The sequence below is a fragment of the Clinocottus analis genome, unplaced genomic scaffold (assembly GCF_023055335.1).
Source record: "Clinocottus analis isolate CAN_PGR_092001 unplaced genomic scaffold, fCliAna1.0.p SCAF_22, whole genome shotgun sequence".
Taxonomy (NCBI): domain Eukaryota; kingdom Metazoa; phylum Chordata; class Actinopteri; order Perciformes; family Cottidae; genus Clinocottus; species Clinocottus analis.
Window position 1 is genome coordinate 6,420,551 of NW_027175954.1, and position 19,399 is coordinate 6,439,949.

At 38.4% G+C, this 19,399-nt stretch overlaps 1 protein-coding gene across 1 annotated transcript; it reads right to left on the bottom strand.

Annotated features, from left to right (window-relative positions):
* Window positions 1-1,739: 1,739 nt before the first annotated feature.
* Window positions 1,740-15,778, bottom strand: smox (spermine oxidase). Its single transcript, XM_068588943.1, has 7 exons — window positions 15,692-15,778; window positions 11,066-11,300; window positions 9,184-9,410; window positions 6,686-6,859; window positions 4,845-5,589; window positions 3,689-3,849; window positions 1,740-2,287 (listed from the first exon to the last, which is right to left on the bottom strand). The coding sequence occupies exons 2-7, from the start codon at window positions 11,271-11,273 to the stop codon at window positions 2,135-2,137; spliced, it is 1,668 nt and encodes a 555-aa protein (XP_068445044.1). The 5' UTR covers window positions 11,274-11,300; window positions 15,692-15,778; the 3' UTR covers window positions 1,740-2,134.
* Window positions 15,779-19,399: the final 3,621 nt, after the last annotated feature.

Genomic DNA, 19,399 nt, shown 5'->3' on the forward strand with positions numbered 1-19,399 from the left:
AAGCTGGACAGAGCTGAGCAACATGATGCTACCAAGCGTGATAAAGGTGAACCATATTGCATACTAATTATATACAGTAGTTTCCATAGTATAACATATAACAGGAAATAATGTCAAGTGTGTAATGTTGGACAAATACACAGCACATGTTCTTCCTATTATTAAGACTTTTGTTTGCTATCCAGCTGTTATTATAAACTCAAAAATACACAGATCGTGGCTTGAGTTTACTTTATTTTGTGACCTTTCAGAGCTGAAACAAAACCTGCTTGATTCAGTAGTTTCATACGTCAAGTAACCATTTGCATGTCCTGAATAAATGCTTCCCTTTTTGTTTGCCCGGTGTTAGTAGTGTAGCTGCATCTTAACAGTTGCAATAAACTAACAGGTGACCTCAATGAGACACGGTCTGCACACAGAGGTCTAATCAGGCCAAAAAGTGAAAACAAAAGTTTCTGGATGCTCAAGTGTGATGGATTTTATATTTTATATTTTAGTCCAGAATATTTTCAACACAAGATTAGTCTGTTTTATAGCCCTGATTATCAGTAGAAACATGAACGGTGTTGGCACTGCTTCTAAACATTGGCAGGTTACATTTTTGGATGCATGTCACTCTCACACGGGAACTTTGGACTTTCTGTTCCTTCTCTTTCACCAAGTTACCATCTGATGCTCGTTGATATTTGTGGTTGGCATCAAGTCGGCGTCCAGAAAATGGATCAGCTCTGTGTTCTTGGCCCTTGTTCGGTTTTGAATCTAATTGGTCATTAGTTTTAACTTTAGCTGTTTCCCATATTATGTCTCATTTTAATGGTTCTACTGTTTCTCTAAATAAAGGCTTTACGTGTGAATGACAAACAATGTGATTGGTCAAGCTCTAATTGTGTACATAATGTTTTGTTGATATTTATGGTGTTTGTAGTGAAGCCATATTGTGACATTGCATGCCTTCCAGTGGTGGAAAAAACATCTACATTATTATTAAATTTACTGAAATACTGTTTTTTTTGCTACTTGTCCTCCACTAGGCTACACGGTAGATGAAATATTGCACTTTTTACTACATTATGTGATTGCTTGAGTTAAATTGTAAAAGTTAAATTAACATTTTGCATATAGTGCAACATTTAGTCTATTACTGGGTTTTAAAAGTCTTATAAAACCAAATGAAATAATCTGACGTAGCATTGAGATCATTTCAACTGGGTTAAATAGAAGTCAACTATTTGTATTATTCTCGGAAATAAATCCAGTAATCATGTTAAATGGTTAAAATCAGCTCCGTGATCAACTGTACTGTCCATGCTGATGCATATTGATTACTCATGGCTTTGATACTTCAACGTCAAAGACAGACTTTTACTTGTGAAGTTTTATATAAGTAAAGGATCAGAATACTTTGTCCACAACTGATGGTTTCATGAACTAACTAGAGGATTCCCTCTATAGATACATTTCAAATGCTGTAACTTTAACTTGATGAATCAACATCATGGAGGACTCCATCTGTCACCTCTGCACAGAATATTTGGCTTTGGAACCATTTCTTTTCTTTTCATGTGCGCTCTCTGTCTGCCTTGATCTTCTAGACTTAAAGGTTGAAAGTATGGACACAGCTCTTTGCTGTGGTTGTTCTTGCCTGGAAAATATTCAGAAGTGGATGAAGACAAAATAACTGATGGCTACCACGAGTGTTTGTTTAATATTTTTAATGAATTAAGAATATTCATCTGGTCTTGTTAAATGATGATATAACTTTTATTTTTTGTTAAAACTTTATCAATTTTAATTTAGCATTTCCTTTAATTTTTAAAATAACATAACATTACGTACAGAAGGCACTTACAAAAACAAGTTAAATTACAGATGCTGTTATTATAAACATTACATTAATGATTTTAAAAAAAATGTAATGACAGAATAAAGACAATAAATGACAGCACCATTGGCAACTCTTGAACAGTACATCTCAAATAAAAATGTAGCATGATTTGATTTTGCCGTACAATAGAAACAATACTCATTAATGAAATAATACCTAAGCTATGTTTTTAAGTATAACTTAATCATCAAGATAAAATGCTTAAAACTCAACAGTAATGTGTTTCACTAGTCAGAGGTTTGTTATATTTTACATATTAGGCTTTGTGGTTTCAGCTCTGTGCAAGTCCTGGTACATCTCTATAAGACGAGTGGCCTCCCTCTGTCCTGACAGCAAAGCACCGTGGGTAGTGGAATAGTATTTTCTGTGGGTTGCCTCTCCAGCAAACAGGACCTGTAGGGGCTGAGGAAGGAGGACGCGAGAAAGAGATAAACGATTGAGAGAAGAAAACCAGATTTAAAACCAGAGTGGTCAATGTCATCCTGACATTTGTTTGGTTTCCTGCACTGCGCTGTTTTCTATTTTCATCACTTGTTAACGCTCTACGTGTAGGCGGCCGCAGTAACTTTCCTTAAGGCGTTCAAATTTCAGTTTGACAGGGTTGAAGGACTTCTGCGGAGGGGTCATGCCATTCCTTCAACAGTGTCAAGTAAGTACACAAACCCACCCCCAGCTCCAAGTCACTCAGGTTTCATGGTCTGGACTGCGAGCCAGGAGACAGCCTTCATAACCCCCGACACCAGCTGTAATATCTCCATGTGCTGTGACATGGTAGTGATGACATCGCCGCACTACCCACATGCTCTCGGAGTGCAATGAAAATAGTATGATGTAATTATCTTTAAAAAAAACATATTATATAATCTTTTATTCTACAGGTTCCTTATTTTCATTTAATTTCCTACAAAGACACTGAGTTGTAACTTTAAATTCATAGGAAGTTTTCTTCAGAACTTCTATCTATGTGTTTACAATTAACCGTTATCATAACCGAGAGACTATATTAGTCAGTATACAGCAGGTCAGCTGAACATGCAACAGGCATAACATCTATTTTATATGAAGAATACAGTTTACAGTAATACATGATTAATGAATCAATATTTAACTGGGTTTAAATGAAGAACATCCATGATGGAAATTATGCTATTGTTATGACCTGTCAAGGAACTGCGGATGCAAATTATCTGAAGCGATAATCTGGTACTGCTCAAATGTTGACATTTATGTTTAAACTGTACATGGTCCCTCTTTTAATAAAGATATGTAAATTAACTTACTCTGAACGTCATCAACTAGAGATGAACATACCACGACGAGCAAAACTGTCTCAGAATTTTGCCTTCATTTTCTCTAATTAATAACAAATTGCATTATTATTTCTAGAAAAACTATACCTAAAATTATAAGGACATGTATTGTTAGAAAATATTCAAACAAACTTTCCCCCAGGAAGCTGTTTATGTCCTGTGTGAAAACCAAAAGTCAACATTGACTTATGTAGTTTTGCTACTTATCTTACTTACTTAAGTTGGGAGTGAGACTGTATTTTTTAAAACAAGTGAACACTTTGTCCTTTTCAGCTAAAATCTAAATATTATCTGCTGCATTTTACATCTCACGATCTAGTGGGAAAAATTACAGAAGCATGCAACGACTCAATACAATACCAACACTACTAACTTTGGCCGAACAATGCCAAAGTTATGAATTGAGTCTGACAGAGATATGGAATTTATTTTAATGGGTGAGGTGTTTTTTATTACTTTGTCCACCCACTGTGTCTTCTAGTAGGTGTCTTACCGGAGCCTTGGTGCTGTTGGCATAAGGCAGAGGCATGGCCAGCCTCTCAAAGTCCCCGCCGCTAGACCCTACCCTGGTGAAGGCGTAGGAGCCTCGAATGAAGGGGTTATTGCCCCACGAGGAGCGCAGGACACGCCAGGGCTTAGGAATGTCGGGGTTCCCTGTGGACATATGGACAGAGAAACTTTATGACGATCATGGACAGTCTGGTGTCAACAAAATCCTGTGCATTACAGAACAAAACCAGTTCAAATCAAGAATGTGGCGGCTGTCAGTTGAGGCCTTTTACTGGGACGTGTAATCTGCCAACTCCAATCAACTCGTGACCCTCTTGAAGCAGAAAGGCACCAGCGAGTCTATATGTAATTAAGCAACAGCTGAGGGAATTAAACTACGTTGACCTAAATGAGGAATGCGTTTCTTTGAGTTTGTGTGTGTGTGTGTGTGTGTGTGTGTGTGTGTGTGTGTGTGTACTTTCTGTGTCTGATTTAACATCTGCTATCTGTAGGAAGTCCACTAACATCATCAAGCCTTGACAGTCACTGCCTCTACACTCAAACTGTTACCTATTTATGAGGCAATCACTATTCCGAGGAATACTCTGAGTCATTCTTACAGTATCGACACACTAGTAATCTATTTCAAAATGAGTCAACCTATAGTCATGTCTTGAAACTTGGATATTCTATGTTGCAATGTGTTGCGCAAGAAATGCTGCGGCAGCAACATTGGGAACGCTTATGGGAAATTGAAACATCCATGGCATTTGTGTCACAAAGAAAAAGGATGTACTAATCAAATGTGAGTTAAAGTAAAGAACTCTTCCCCTTATCCAACTTTATGACGAATCCTTCAGCTCAGAGTTGCTTATGTGGTGGTAACACCGGACCAGTTAGCTGCTGCTCACTGGACACAAAAACACCTGAGTCATCCAGCTGTATTATCTGACAACCTTTTGTCACAATAAAAAGCTGATTATGTCACAGCCGAAGCTGATGTCATTTCCTTTATTTGAGTCACTGAGCTCATACTCAGCCTTCCCAGGCTACTAAGTTAGTTTTACATTAATCAATTCTTAGTGAAAGATTAACTAGAAGAGAGAGTTGGAAGACGGAAGTTGATCTTGTCTGTTTTCCGTCATAAAAATTGTCCTGACCTGTAAAGCGCCTCAGCAGCTCAGTGCAGGTCTCGGCCACTGTTTCGTCATCGCAGCGCTCCATGTACAGCGCCTCCTGTCCGCAGATCCAGCCGCTCAACATGTAGCCGTAGCGCTCGGGCGGGTAGAGGACGTCAAAGCTGCAGATCTTCTTGTACCACAGCTCCTCAGGGTAGGCCAGCTGTTCTAGCTGAGCCTCATCCTCCCACACAAACTGGATACTGTTGCACTCGGGGCTCCAGAAGGGCTCTTCAAACTCCAAGAATATCTTATCGGTGGTGCTGATGCCCAGCTTCTCGATGGCGAACACTTTGTCCTCAGGCAGAGAGGGGATAAACATGGCCTCGTGGTTCTGCTTCAGGACGCCCAGAGAGGCTGTGATGATCACATGGTCAGCTGTGATCCACTCCTCGTCCTCACACTCCACGTAAATGGGGTGACCCAGGATCAGAGGGTCCTCGCAAGGTTGGCAGCAGTGGTTGTTGTCATTATGGTTGTTGTCCGTGTGGGTGTCGCTGCTCTTGGCGATCACCTCCTGATGCTGCGCTGAGTAGTTCCAGTGGATGCAACGGACCGGTTTGCTAAGGCAGAGGGTGCGAGACGGGATGTCCTGGGCCAGGAGCTCCACGACCTTCATAAAACCTTCAGGAATGACATAATGTGCACCAGGGATCTCTGTCCACTCGCCAAACTCACTCAGAGACACCTCATCCATACTGGGAGAGCTGCTTTCACAACTCTCCACCTAAAGCAGGGGAAATATGAACACAGAGAATGTTTGGAGTCAGCAGAAAGTTCATACTGATGTACTGATCAGGCATCCAAGAGAACATCATTAGACACAGAATTAAAGCATTGTTTGGAGACCTGACAGTGTGACTTCCAGGCCTTCACAAAACAGCAATGAAGGCAATAGACCAGGTAAATACGAACCTCTGCCATCAGGGAGAAAAATCTCTGTGGCGAAGGACAAATCAACTCTTTTGAAACAATCGCTTGTTTAAGCCTCCATAAAGCTGTTGAACACTAATGCTAAATCTTAGTGTAATAGAGATATGTGCACACGCTTTAGCACTTGGCATTTTTGCACCTTGATTCGTAGAGGTTCCTTTTTAAGCTGCTGTGTTGTCAATGTCAAATGTCACACAACATTTATCGTCACTTCAGCAAAACGCGGCTCATTTAATAGTGAGCTAGCAAGGTAGCGGTTAGCTGGTGGCTAATGTGCCGCAACCGTCTGTCTCTTCTCTGCTACAGTTCACAACATGCTCTGGTTTCTGTGTCTTTGTGTGTGGGTGGTAGCGTATCGAGGAGCACTCAAAGGAATGTAGCGCTGATGTAGCCCCCACATGAATATATTAAATGGCTGTTGATATCAAATCCCAGCGAGGCAACATTTCAATTAAGGTGTTTTCATGCAGACAATATAACCTCGGGGAGCTGCAGTTTTAGTTCTTGGAGATTTTTAAGACATCTCCTTGACAAAAAACAAAACAAAACACAACCTCCAATTTGAAAGGAATGATTGTGTTAGGCTCCCTCACACAATTATTTATTTGTATTCGAAGTTATTAAATTAGAATTGTATTCGAAGCTCGACAAAATATTTACCAATTTTGGTTTTCTATTTACAAAAGTCATGACGAGGATCTGATACCTGGTACTTATTTTGTTATGACCTTTGTCGAGATTTAAAGCGAGCTGAGCCGATAAGAAAAAGTGGAGTAAGTGGAGTTAAAGTTGATGATTCATGAATACAAGGCACACACACACACACGCACACACACACAGACGCACACACACACAGACGCACACGCACACACACACACACACACACACACCTTGAGGTACTGTTGAAGCATGGACAGTTTGAGCTTCTTGGTGCTCTCAGAATCATCGGGATCACACATAATCTTCTTGCGCACCACATCCCGCGTAAAGATGCCGACGCTGTTTTGGCTCTCAGCGCAGACAGGCTTCCCATTCTGGAAGAACTCCTGAGTCAGCTCGTACACCTAGAGCGGGGTGGGGTGAATGGGAGAGTAGTAGGAGAAGGACATTGCGAAAGGGTATAAAGGAAGCAGACAGAAGACAAATAAACCAGTTTAGTCCAGCTCAGAATAGATCAGTTCAGTATTTTTTTAAATATTTGTGAAGTGCAGCATGACGGAGAAACACTAACGGTAGCTCAAATCACAGCACTTTAGTAAGAAATGTTGTCAGCAGTTACAAGAACTGGACATTGTTAACAGAAAGAAGAAAGTAGAAAAAGAGACTTGTTGATACACTGACAAGATGCTACACAGAGTTGCTAATTCACCCTTTCCTGGAAAGTAAGTAAAACAACACCAGTAAAATTCATACAGTTACAGTATGAATGTGGGCTGTTTTCACTTTCAGTTAATGAAGTTAAAACTAAAAGACCTTAACTACAATCTGCAGAAGAAGTACTGCAAGTGCTTAATTTATTGTTTGATAAAGTGGAGCATTAGCTGAAGACAAGATCTTGTCTTCAGCTTTGTGTCATTATAACATTGTAATTAAATATAACTTTGATATAATTTATTACGTTATTGGAGATTGTATCTTGCTGATTTTGAAACAATTAGTTGACCAATCCATATATCTGACTTTATGTGTATGTATGTATGTATGTATGTATGTATGTATGTATGTATGTATGTATGTATGTATGTATGTATGTATGTATGTATGTATGCATCTATCTATCTATCTATCTATTTATCTATCTATCTATCTATCTATCTATCTATCTATCTATCTATCAGTTTAATTATCTGTGAGCACTTAAACATACAGAATATGATGCACAACACACCGATTGGCTGACGATTAAAGTATTATATTAAAATATTAGATTAAAGTATTAGATTAAAGTATTAGATTAAAGTACTAGATTAAAGTATTTTATGTTGTACACAATAGATGGGAGACAATACCTTAAAAAAGATGTAAAAAAAAGAAGTGGCTTCATGAAGAGACTACATAGTTTACTTTTACAGCACTCCGGGACAAGGAAAACACATCATGTGCTGTTTATACAAGATAGTCATAACTTCCTTTGCCCCAAACATACCTACCTAATTGACAACACGCTTTACTTTGTATGTGAATACAGCGCTTACATTTATTTGAACATGGATGATATTAATGCTCGCTCCATGCCCTTAGCCTTTACATCTTATTGTATGTATTACATACATACAGTGTTATGCCACACACACAGGGAAAATGATGAACATAAGAAAAATATAAGCTAATCATGAGCTGTAACTCTTCCCAAAGGATATGATTCACACGTATTCGGAAAGGCAGACAAAATAATAGACTACATGAACCAATAGTAAAGGTTAACGCTTCATTTCAGTTTACTTTCACCAGCTGCAGTGCACTAGAGGCAATAGCAGGCAAGTGTTGTGGCTATGGAGGTGATGGTCAGATTAGGTGATCTGTTCACTCTTCTTTATGTGATGTTGACCATAATCCTGGTCGTAGCACTCTGAAGCACCTCGGTAAGGTCTAAAGGACTTCATAGAGAAAGACAAAATTGAAGTGAACCTGAAGCATGGTCTCATTTTTCTCTCTTTTTGTTAAACCAGCAATTAAAAACACATCCTGGAGGCTTTAGAAGCCTTGTCAAGTCAACTTTATTCACACACCCTAAAATAGAAAGTTTGTTAAAAAGAGTTTCATAATATAGACAACAGACAAAGAAAGCATGATGAGGATTTTAAAAGGGGGAACGAAAACTAGAGGAAGGTGGATGGCATGACAATGCAGGGCTGAAAACAGAGATGCACCAATGGCTAATGAAGATTAAATCCCCCTCAGAGCGTCGTATACTTTTTCTCTGCAACTGCTCCTCCAGAGGTGACCTACTTAAATGCGATAATCATTCTCTTAACAGGAGCCACTCCTTCGTACATATTCTGTATTTAATCTCATTTATCTGTGTTTTTATGGCTGCATCTTTGTATGTAGAGGAAATATTTTAGATGTCTGTCAAACTTCATTACACATTTCGTAAAATTCAGCAAATTTGACGCATGTTCCCTCTGTGGAACCTTTCAGATCTCCATGAATTTAACATACACTTTTGCAGGTTTAAAAAATATTTTGCCTCAGAGCGATTGTTTTTAAGGTGCTTGCCACTTGTTACTATGGCTACGCTCCATAACGTAACCTGCATAAACACATTTTGATGTAAGGCCGGCTGAACAGTGAGATCATCTGTGCTCTTGTCCGTGCATGCGTTCATCTATGTGTAAAAGTGAATTCACGACTGTATGCGTGCCTGTGTGCACATGCGTCCTCTAACCTCGTTGTAAAGGTCACTGAACTCCTCCACCAGGTCTTTGGGGATCCTCTTCCCGATGTTGGTCTGGTAGTGAGCCACGCCATTCTTAGTGTACAGGCTGATGCGTCCCACGCTCCTCTCTCCGTCTGTGGTGTGCTCCAGCAGCCCATTGTCCTCTGCCAGGTGGTACACTGGGTTCCCATTGGCACCATGGATCCAGGTGGCTCCAAGCTCCAAAGTTGCTTTTCCTACAAAAAAAGAGGAAAGATACACAGATGAGTGCGAGTTTGAAAAAAATTATCTCTTTGAACTCTTTTGGTTCTAGCAGAATTACACCAGAGTTTTACATGAATGGACAGTTCAAGGAGGAGGTCAACTCGATTAGCATGCTGCAGTGGCTTTAGCCCACTGGAATACCATTAATTAGATATTTTTCCTCAGGATGATGAATGCCACACTTCATATTTTTTAGGTTAATTTATATATTAATAACAGACCTTTGCAAATACAGTTATGTCTGAATGCTTCTATAATTACATAACATCTCGGTACATAAACAGGCCTTTACATAACAGACGCGAATATCCGTGTGCCTCATCCCAGTTTACGTTTAACAGTGCAGAATGCATGATTTTACGCTTGACCTCTTTTATTTGCATACATGTATTGGCGCTTTCAGCATATGTTGTTCCCTCCTTGTTTGTTCTTTCGAGTTGAAAGTTTTTGCCATTAAACTTTTTCTGGTGTAAGAACAGACGTTCAGTTGACTTTGTTGATAAAGTCTACCAGCATCGTTGCACCATTTCTTCTTTTGTAACTATTCAATTCAATTAATTTTATTTTATATAGCCCAAAATCACAAATACAAAATTTGCCTTGGAGGGCTTTACAATCTGTAGAGATAACATCCCTGTCCCGGGACCTCACATTGGATCAGGAAAAAATGCCACCAAATAAAGTAAAAACCCTTTTACAGAGAAAAAAGGAAGAAACCGGAGGGAGAGCAACAGAGGAGAATCCCTCTCCCCGGATGGACAGAATCAATAGATGTCATGTGACCAAAATTTGTAACGTATTAATAATTAATAACATAACAGAGTTACAGCAAATTTAATGAATAAGACAGAAATTATTCATATAATGAGTAGTTGGCATGGACTCGATCCAAATAACCACACTAGGCATGCATCCAATAAGTGCATTCATTCTGGTTATTTGAGGAAACAAAGACTGATTGGACTGGTTTTCTAAGTAAATATGAGCAATAATCTAATCTAATTTAATTTGACCTGAGATAAAAAATAAACAGATGCACCGTACATTATTATGAAAGAGGCACATTATATAATGTTTCTGCAGGGAGTAAGCTACGTAGCATAACGACTGGAAACAGCTAGCATGGCTCTGTCTAAAGATAGCAAAATATGTCTGCTGGCACTTCTAAAGCCCACTAATTAACACATTATATCTCGTTAATTTTATCTTTGTAAAAACCAAAGCGTTAATGTTTCACCTGTTTCATAATGCGTCCAGTCTTTGTGCCAAGCTAGGCAAGCCACCTATTGGCTCTATTTCGTCATATTTATATAATGAAGGTACTAATCTTCTGATCCAACCCTCTGAAGGAGAGCAAATGAGCGTAATTAACAATATGTCTGGCTATTACTTTGGGTTTCCCTGATGGATTGATACCACTTTGTATTTTTTTCATCATCATTATAAATTGTAGGACATCTGAACTAAAATAATGCTCTCAGCTAAAGAAGGAATATCTATAATCAACAATTACATTGCTGTATGTTTGTAAAAATGAAAAGGACGAGAGGTATTGTACCAAATGATCATGTTTTAGTTTCAGGTGTTATTCATTGATAAGTTACAACAGGTAAACAGAGACTCTTACCGAGCTGAACACTTTGCACTCTCCCGCCGACGTGGTCTGATGCCTCTAGGACAGTGACATCCGTGAAGCCGTTTTTTAGTAGGATCTTAGTTGCAGCAAGGCCGGCCAAGCCAGCACCAATCACTACTATTCGAGGCTGCCGATGAGTGCGTAGGCCGCTACTAAGAGGATCATCAGTGCTGTCTGACGAAATTTCACAACTTTGCATGCCGTCCAAGATCCTCTTCGATGGAGTCTGTGAGAACATTTAGAAAAGTCAAGTTAAAAAATACGTGAAAGAAAAAAAGTTTAGTTTACGGACTAAAATAAATTACATACATTCCTTGAGAAAAAGATTACACTTTGAAGTAAGTAGTTCACGAATGCTTGGTTGGGTTGGGCATGTTGGGTTGCAGGATGTTTCCTACTATCCACTTATCATATCCCTGTGGGTATTTTAAGGTAATATTATTTTAAGATAGATAACTATCCTATGCAAACAAGATCCACATATTGTTATGCATGCAAATTAATACTTCCGACAAGATAAAACTGTATTTTGCAGGACTCCTTGAGAAAAGAAACAGTGTCCGTGTTGCTTTGGATAAACTACTCTGAAATATATACTCTGAAAACTGTTGAAGTGAGGTCTGTGGATTGTAACAAAAAAAAACTGTCTTATTTATTCTAATATGTAAGTGCTCTAAGCCCCACAAACTAAATTCCCTTTACCTCCATTAAAGTGGAGTGGAGGCAGAAATCTCAGAGACAGAATGTCAAAACGTTGCTCTATTGATAAAACAACTGAGATCATTTTGCTAAACTGATCCAAATTCCAAGAATGACCAATGCACCTACATGCTTTGCAGAAATATTTTAGCCCCTTTAGAGCCCTGATGTCTTTTGTTGTGAATTAAACACTGACTACAAATATATATTTTATAGCTGATAATTGTTGCTTTTCAGCAATCCCCTTAATATGACCCAGATTTACAGCTGCATTTAGAAATGTGATTATTTACATTTTGTCTGTTCCATGACGCATTTACGTTATTATGTCTACCTGCTCTGTATCATGCTGTGCGACAGTGTTTATTGTGCACAAGGCCAATGAAGAAGTCCCTTTTTCCTGGAGACACAACACTATTTTTTCGATCAGAGAATAAACTACAAACATAAAAGATTATTATCGCACCAAATTATACTGAAACTGCTCAGGGACACTAACATTCAGAGTGAAGAATACACAAGGGACATTGTTATTCTAGCACACGAGGCTGCTTGCTGTGAATGTATGGACAGCTGTGTGTGAGAATAACACAGTGTGAGTCCAAGCCAGGGTAGAAATGAACCATATTACAGTAACATTAATAAGTGGCAGTTTTACATGTTGGATGCACGCTGCTGTAACTGTTGAGCTTTAATATGAAACCGGTGTGTTTGGCTGGTCCTGACATGCAGTAGCAACAATTAATGTCAAGTCCTTTGAGGTAATCTGGATTTGTAGAGTACGCATACAAGGAAGATAAAGTCTCATCTGTCACATTCATATACGTTTAATGGGACCCTGAATTATTTCTGCTGTGTGATCTAAACCTGTCAATGTTACTGTTAAACAAAGCAGGGAGAATGTGAACAAATCGGTGTGTATAAGAGCAAGATATCACCGTCTTACATCTTCTTTAAAAAACAACAACAACAACCTTGATTCAACTTTGACTTTTGTGAAAATGTGTTATACACAAGTTGTCAATCTTGGAAACTCAGCTGGAGGAGTCAGAAGAGCTGACAAAGAGAATCAGAGAGGAAAGAAACAAGCCGTCGCTGCAAGAAAAGATGTGTGGGGGTAACGTATGTTGTAAAAAGCGACATGTGATGTCCAACTGAGGAGGAATCATTTCTGTAAGTCTCTAACACTAAAAACACAGTTTAAATCTACCGTTAATCATCAGCTGGATTCCCAGAATTTGCAGATGAAATGTTGATGTAACATCAACATTATTGGACTCATGTTGGGTTTCAAAGAAAAGTAAAAGTTTTTGTCTAATTGTAACAATCAAATATCGATATCAGAATCACCTTAATGATAGAGATTCTAAAATTATGTTTATTCACAATGTGAGACAAACAAAACAACGAAAGGCCTTTTTGTGATTGTTCAGTGACTTTTGTTTATTGAATCTGTTGTCTTGAATTCAGGCTGACGTGTTTGTTTACTGAGCTATTAGATGTACACTTTGTGAAAGTTTCTTTTTAATGGATGTTTTCAGTCGTTTCAGTACTTTGACTACTGCTCTTTTATATTCCACAGGCATTAGAGCTGAAGGTCGCAGGAGGACAATGCTTTGTAGCAAATGACAAAATTCAACAACAAATACAATTGTATAGGGTGGGAATGATTCCCGCCAAGAGGGCAGCTGTTTGTTTTAGACAGTTTTCCGTTTTTTATACACATTAATCTTCATAAAACATGATAGGTTTAGGTTTTACCTTTACACTATACAAGTCAAACAAGGTCAGAAGAATGTGAAAGGAAAACAACTTAAGCTGTAACATCTTTGTATCCAAAACTCCCTATTATAGCTTTAAAGATTGAGTGTTCACTCGTAATCTGTTAATGCTGTGCTTGACCTATAAAACAAAGCCCATTTAAAAAAAAAAAAAAAACCTACCTGATTATATGAATACATAAGAAACACTGATTCTAAATGAATTACAGGTCTAATTCATTAACCGCCTTTGATCACATCACACACTGGGCGCCTTAACAGATTATGCATCCATCCCTGGTTGCTTGTAATTATTCCACGGCTGGTTAATACTCTCGCCACATGCCGCATCTTGCTTTACACCCCACTGCAGATTAATGTGTGGGCTGGCCTTGGGTAGATAGGCGGCTCAGGCTGGGGTAGAGGGAAGTGGGAGGGGGTTACCACTGACCTAGAAATGGCAATCTACTATACAGTGCATCTGCCGGTGGCCTTTTCAAGAATAGGGCGAGCTTTTAGCGGGAATATCTTAAATGAATGAGTCTGACTTCTCGTCTCTCATCTCAACTGCTCTCCTCTCTCCTAAAATTGTGGAAATTGCTATTTCCAGCTGTGTCCACACTCACATCTGCATCTTCTTTAATCAGTTGCATGTGAGTATTAGCATGGTAACAAACATTTCTACGTTTAAAACAAAAGAGCGTATCATGAGGGCTTCATAACAAAGGCCAAACATTCCACACTTCTCTCCCAGTACAGATTTTCCCAAACTGGGATGATGGAGTGGAGCTCCCCACCCAGCCACACACACACACACACGCACACACACACACACACACATGCTCCCCTGCTGTGCGACTGTACACCACTCTGTATGTTCCCCTGGTACAGATAAAGAGTGCACTGAGACTATCGTATTATTCCCAAAGATACACACGAGCTGCAATGCATTCAATTACACAATGATAGGAACATTATGCCAACAGAGAGACAGATGATAGCAAACAAAAAAAAAACAAAAAAACAATGTGTTTACTTATTATGTAATAAAGAAAATAACACAGGAAAATCTTGGGGGGGGGGATCACTTTCTAAAAACCACTCTGTTAAAATGATGGATAATGGATTTATTAAGAGTTAATACAACATTTACAACTAATATAGATCTGTTATGAGCCAGTGATAAGGGCAACTTGTGGGTTGCCAGGTTATACAAAATCTGGTTGTACCACTTACTTTAACCAACATTTATTTTTTATAGACAAGTTTTAGCATAGTCACAGAGTAACATTTTTAAGAAAGGCTTTTTAGAAAGTGAAAAAGCAATGGATTATTTTGTTCACGTAATCTGAGCTTTCTTGATCTTTTATTAGTAGATTCATACTGACCTATAAAGCAGGGGAACACTGTATTAACCATGTATGTATTAACCATCAATGCAGCCATTAGTTCAAATAATACAATTTTAAAAAAGGTTTAAAAAAAAAACCCATTGGTCTTATGTGAAACTGGTACCAAAATACGAATAATGAAATCGCAATAAAAAGTTGGATGATATTAAAAAATCTAAGTGAAAAGAACAAAGCGTTTGATGTCATCATACACTTGGCTGGCCGGGAAACTCATATGCATTGGAAAATCCTTTACTGCCACGTATGTGCGATGCCAAAGTGGCAGCAGTTTGAAAAAAAAAAAGCGGACAAGTTCAGTTAGTTACTCCAGTTAATTGTCTGGAAAAGACAACATGTGATATAGACCCAATAAAGCCTAAACACAGCTTAATGCCGACAAACAGAGCGAAACACACACATCCACCTTATTCCAGACAGAGCAGTTTGTCCTACAATACATCAGTGTCACTAACATTGCATGTGAGCAGCAACCCCTGTGTTTACACAGGTTGTGTGTGTATTTGTGCTGCGGCGTTATCAACACAAACAGCCTGGTGACATTTGATATAATGTATGTACGGTTGCTCGCAGCGTTGGCAACTACAGTAGTAAGCAGTTCTCAATGTATTCCCAGCGCTATGTAGCCTGCGCATACACACAGACTGATCTTTATGGTCAACATTCAAATCGCCACAGTCGCCACCACCTTCCGTCCCGCTGTGAAATAATAATCCCGTGAACGTGGTGTTCGTGGAGCGGCTGGTTACCTGACTCTCGTGGTCTTCAGCTTTAAAACCTCAGAGTGCTCCGCGTTCCTTTGTGCCCGTTTTGCCTCAGACCGGCTAACGCGTTGTATTTATGCCTGGAAACCAGAAGCAGCCAGTTTCCCCGTGGCCGCTGCCTTCTCATTAATTAAATATGAGCAGGGATGACGACACAGACCAGCCCTCCACTGAAGCCGCTGTCACGGCGCTGCCCGCTGCTGCAGCTGCAGCGTGCACACACACACACACACACACACACACACACACACACACACACACACACCACACCACACCACACCACACCACACACACTGTATTGGATGGATACTGTAACATTATTATTATTATTATTATTAATAATAATAATAATAATAATAATAATATATGAAGCGGATCATTGTCTGATAAAATGTATCCTAATTTATATTCACATTTTTATACATCCGGCACCAGCTATTGTGTGAAAATATCCTGCAATGTCAAACATCATTTCCATTATGATCACATGTTTTTCATCAAGTAAAATAGTATTTCGCATTTTATGCTCAGTTTTAGGCTCATACTTGTATTTTGCTGTTCATTTAAGCGCCCCTGCCTATGATTGTCTTGCAAAAAAATATGGTGCACCTTTGCAAAGGTTCTTAAGCTTTGGGTGGGGATACTCAGATTGGGATTTTGCATTGATTAAATTTAAATGTGTATTTATCAACTAGACAGCCCCAAAAACTGACAGTGTTGTCATCATACTTTGTTGGCTGGCAGACACTTACATGTTTTTTTTAATAATACATAAGTGTAACTTAACACCATCTGGTCATTGTTAAAGTTCTCATCTTGTTGCAGTGACGTACAGGCGTATACTCTCCAGGACAACTTGGTGACACACTGCATCACTGCAGCAAAAGGAGCACTTCAACAACAACAAAATAAATATGTGTGTGATGATTCATGGTTTGCAGGTGAAAAAACAAACTGAACATGTTCAGGCATTGCCATCGTTGTGATGGTGAAAGAGGTATTAAAATACTTAACCTTTAAAATAAAACGGACAATAGTTCAAAATAAAAATACTGTACTCCAATCAAAATACAAATCCTGCATTCACACTTGGGCCTAAATTGAAGTACAGAATTTTTTTTTAAGCATTTAAAATAAAAGAACTCATTAGCCAGTAAAATGCTCCATTCCAGAGTGTTTGCATGATTATTACTCTTGATGCTTTGCTGTAAAAGCAGCAAATTAAACTTGCAAATCAAGGTTAATCTAATTTTAACGACTGGGATGTTTAATCTATCACAATACATGATGATCATATTTTGGTTTGTTGTGGTTAAAAAGATAGTCCCTTGCCTGCAAATTGTGATGATAAAAACAATGAGTACTGCGGCTGTCAAATAAAAGCAGTGGAATAAAATGTACAATATTTCCCTCTGAATTGTTGTAGTGTAGAAGTATAAAGTAACTTCTCAAGTAAATATACTTCATGTTGCTGCTGGAGTGGAACTAATCAGATCCAATTATATAATGATGATGAACAGTCTGATGAAAGGTAATACAAAGGCCACAGCAAGTTAAAACAGTAAAGATCATATGTTTAACAATATATATATATATATATATATATATATATATATATATATATATATATATATATATATATATATATATGTCACAAAGGCAACTCTTTAAGGATGGATCTAAATGAAGAGGTTGTCTGTGTGTGATGCTAATAAACTAAACTAAATCAACTAAATATCAATCAGCAAGCATAACGATGACAAGACACAGTATTTCAAATTGATGATGGTGCATGAGGTGGATTTGTTTCATGTTGTTGAGCAGGAAATCCCTCAGGAAGCAGGGGCTGTTTGCTTTGGTGGTTTGACCCTTCGGCTTCCCCAAAAGGCCACCCCCGGCTGTTTTGTCTAAAGGTCCAAACCCATAAATCAACAGGAAGATGATTCAGTGAAGTGGTGCATTCACCTCTCGGATGTCATCAGCGCTTTTCTGTGTACCCAATAATTAAATCTCTAGTTCATCTTGCAGGTTGCCTCCCTTCCTGTTCTGTGCTTTGTTAAAAGAAGGAAGTCTGGCCGACAATTGTTTGAATAATCAACAGAAAATGGTTTAAGGCTACTCCAGAAAATTACATTATTTACATTAATAATTACACTAACGTGAAACAATAGTTGCAAATATTTTAATATGAAAATAAGCACTACACCATACAGTTTCAAGAGCTCATATTGTTATTGCTGTTACAGTAAACTGTGTCAAGTAAAGCCATTGAGGACAATGTCCTAGGAGTTAATATCTCTGTAAAAAAGGTTTTGGCGGAAAATTATAAGCGGCTAGAATCAATATATATATGTAAATATATATATATATATATATATATATATATATATATATATATATATATATATATATATATATATATATATATATATATATATATATATATATATATATTTCAAATATTAACAGGGTAATGTATACATTTACAATGTAATAATACATGTCAGCTCTGAAACATAATTCAATGAGCCTACAGTGAGATATCATTTACACCAAATATAACTGTTACATGAAAAATAAGCATTTTACATTTGGTTTCTAGTTATAAAGGTTGTAACAAAGTTGGACTATTTCCAGTGTCACAGTTTTCACATCACAAAATCTACCTCTCAGGTTAAATAAGAAGGTAGAAAATCCTCTTAGCTCTTTTCTGATGGACAGCGTTTATCATTTTGTGTCAGAGTGTCAGAGTGTTTTGATTCCTTGGTCTATTTCCACTTCTCTGAATCAATGGCTGCAAACTTTTTAGTACCTGTTTTTCAACTGATGCTTTCTTGTTTGATAAAGGAAACAAAATTGTCAACAGGACAATGGGAAATACAATACAATGTATTCAATGTATTCAAAAGAAGTTGATGATTTTGTCCGAGTGTATGCGCACATGGTGAGAACAGAGATGGTCACAAGTCTTTAGTCACAATCTTCTGGTTAAACTTTCTTTTACAGCTGGAGAGAATTCATCATACCTGATGTTTGACAAACAAGTGACAAACAAAATCACGTTTTAGAAAATATTTTCTTTTTGGTCCTGACCTGATTGACATATCTTTGTTAATCTGTCAATCATTAAAGTCAAGCTCTGCAAGATACAATTGTTAAGGTGGGGTGTGGTGTCGAGGACCCAAACGCACGCTCACACGGTACTTTTTAAAAAAGATCGGACTTTATTCCTTTCAAAGTGCAACACAAGAACATGACCAAACAAAACGTCTCAATGTCCATTGGACAACGGGTGATCCTTTCCACCTGATGTCATTCTATTCAGTTCCAGCATCGGGAGAGCAACTCCACCGAGCTCGCGACCATGCCACTCTTCTCCAGAAGAATGAACAGCTTGAATACCTTAACCGGACAATGTGTGAGGGAAGGAAACGGTCCTTATAACAGCTGCCTGGTGATCACCTTAAACGCACCACAGTTGTGCCAAAAGAGGCGGTGTGGCCCTGGGCGGAAAACCCGGGTGTGACCAACTGAAGACTGACAACACACAACATCAGTACATGGCCTACGACACAACACAGACAGGAGGGAAACAAACAAGGAAGCACACACGAGGAGCAAACAGGACACCTAACAACAGTGACAAATGGCTGAGCATAGCTTGAATACATGACCTATTTAACATCAATGGAT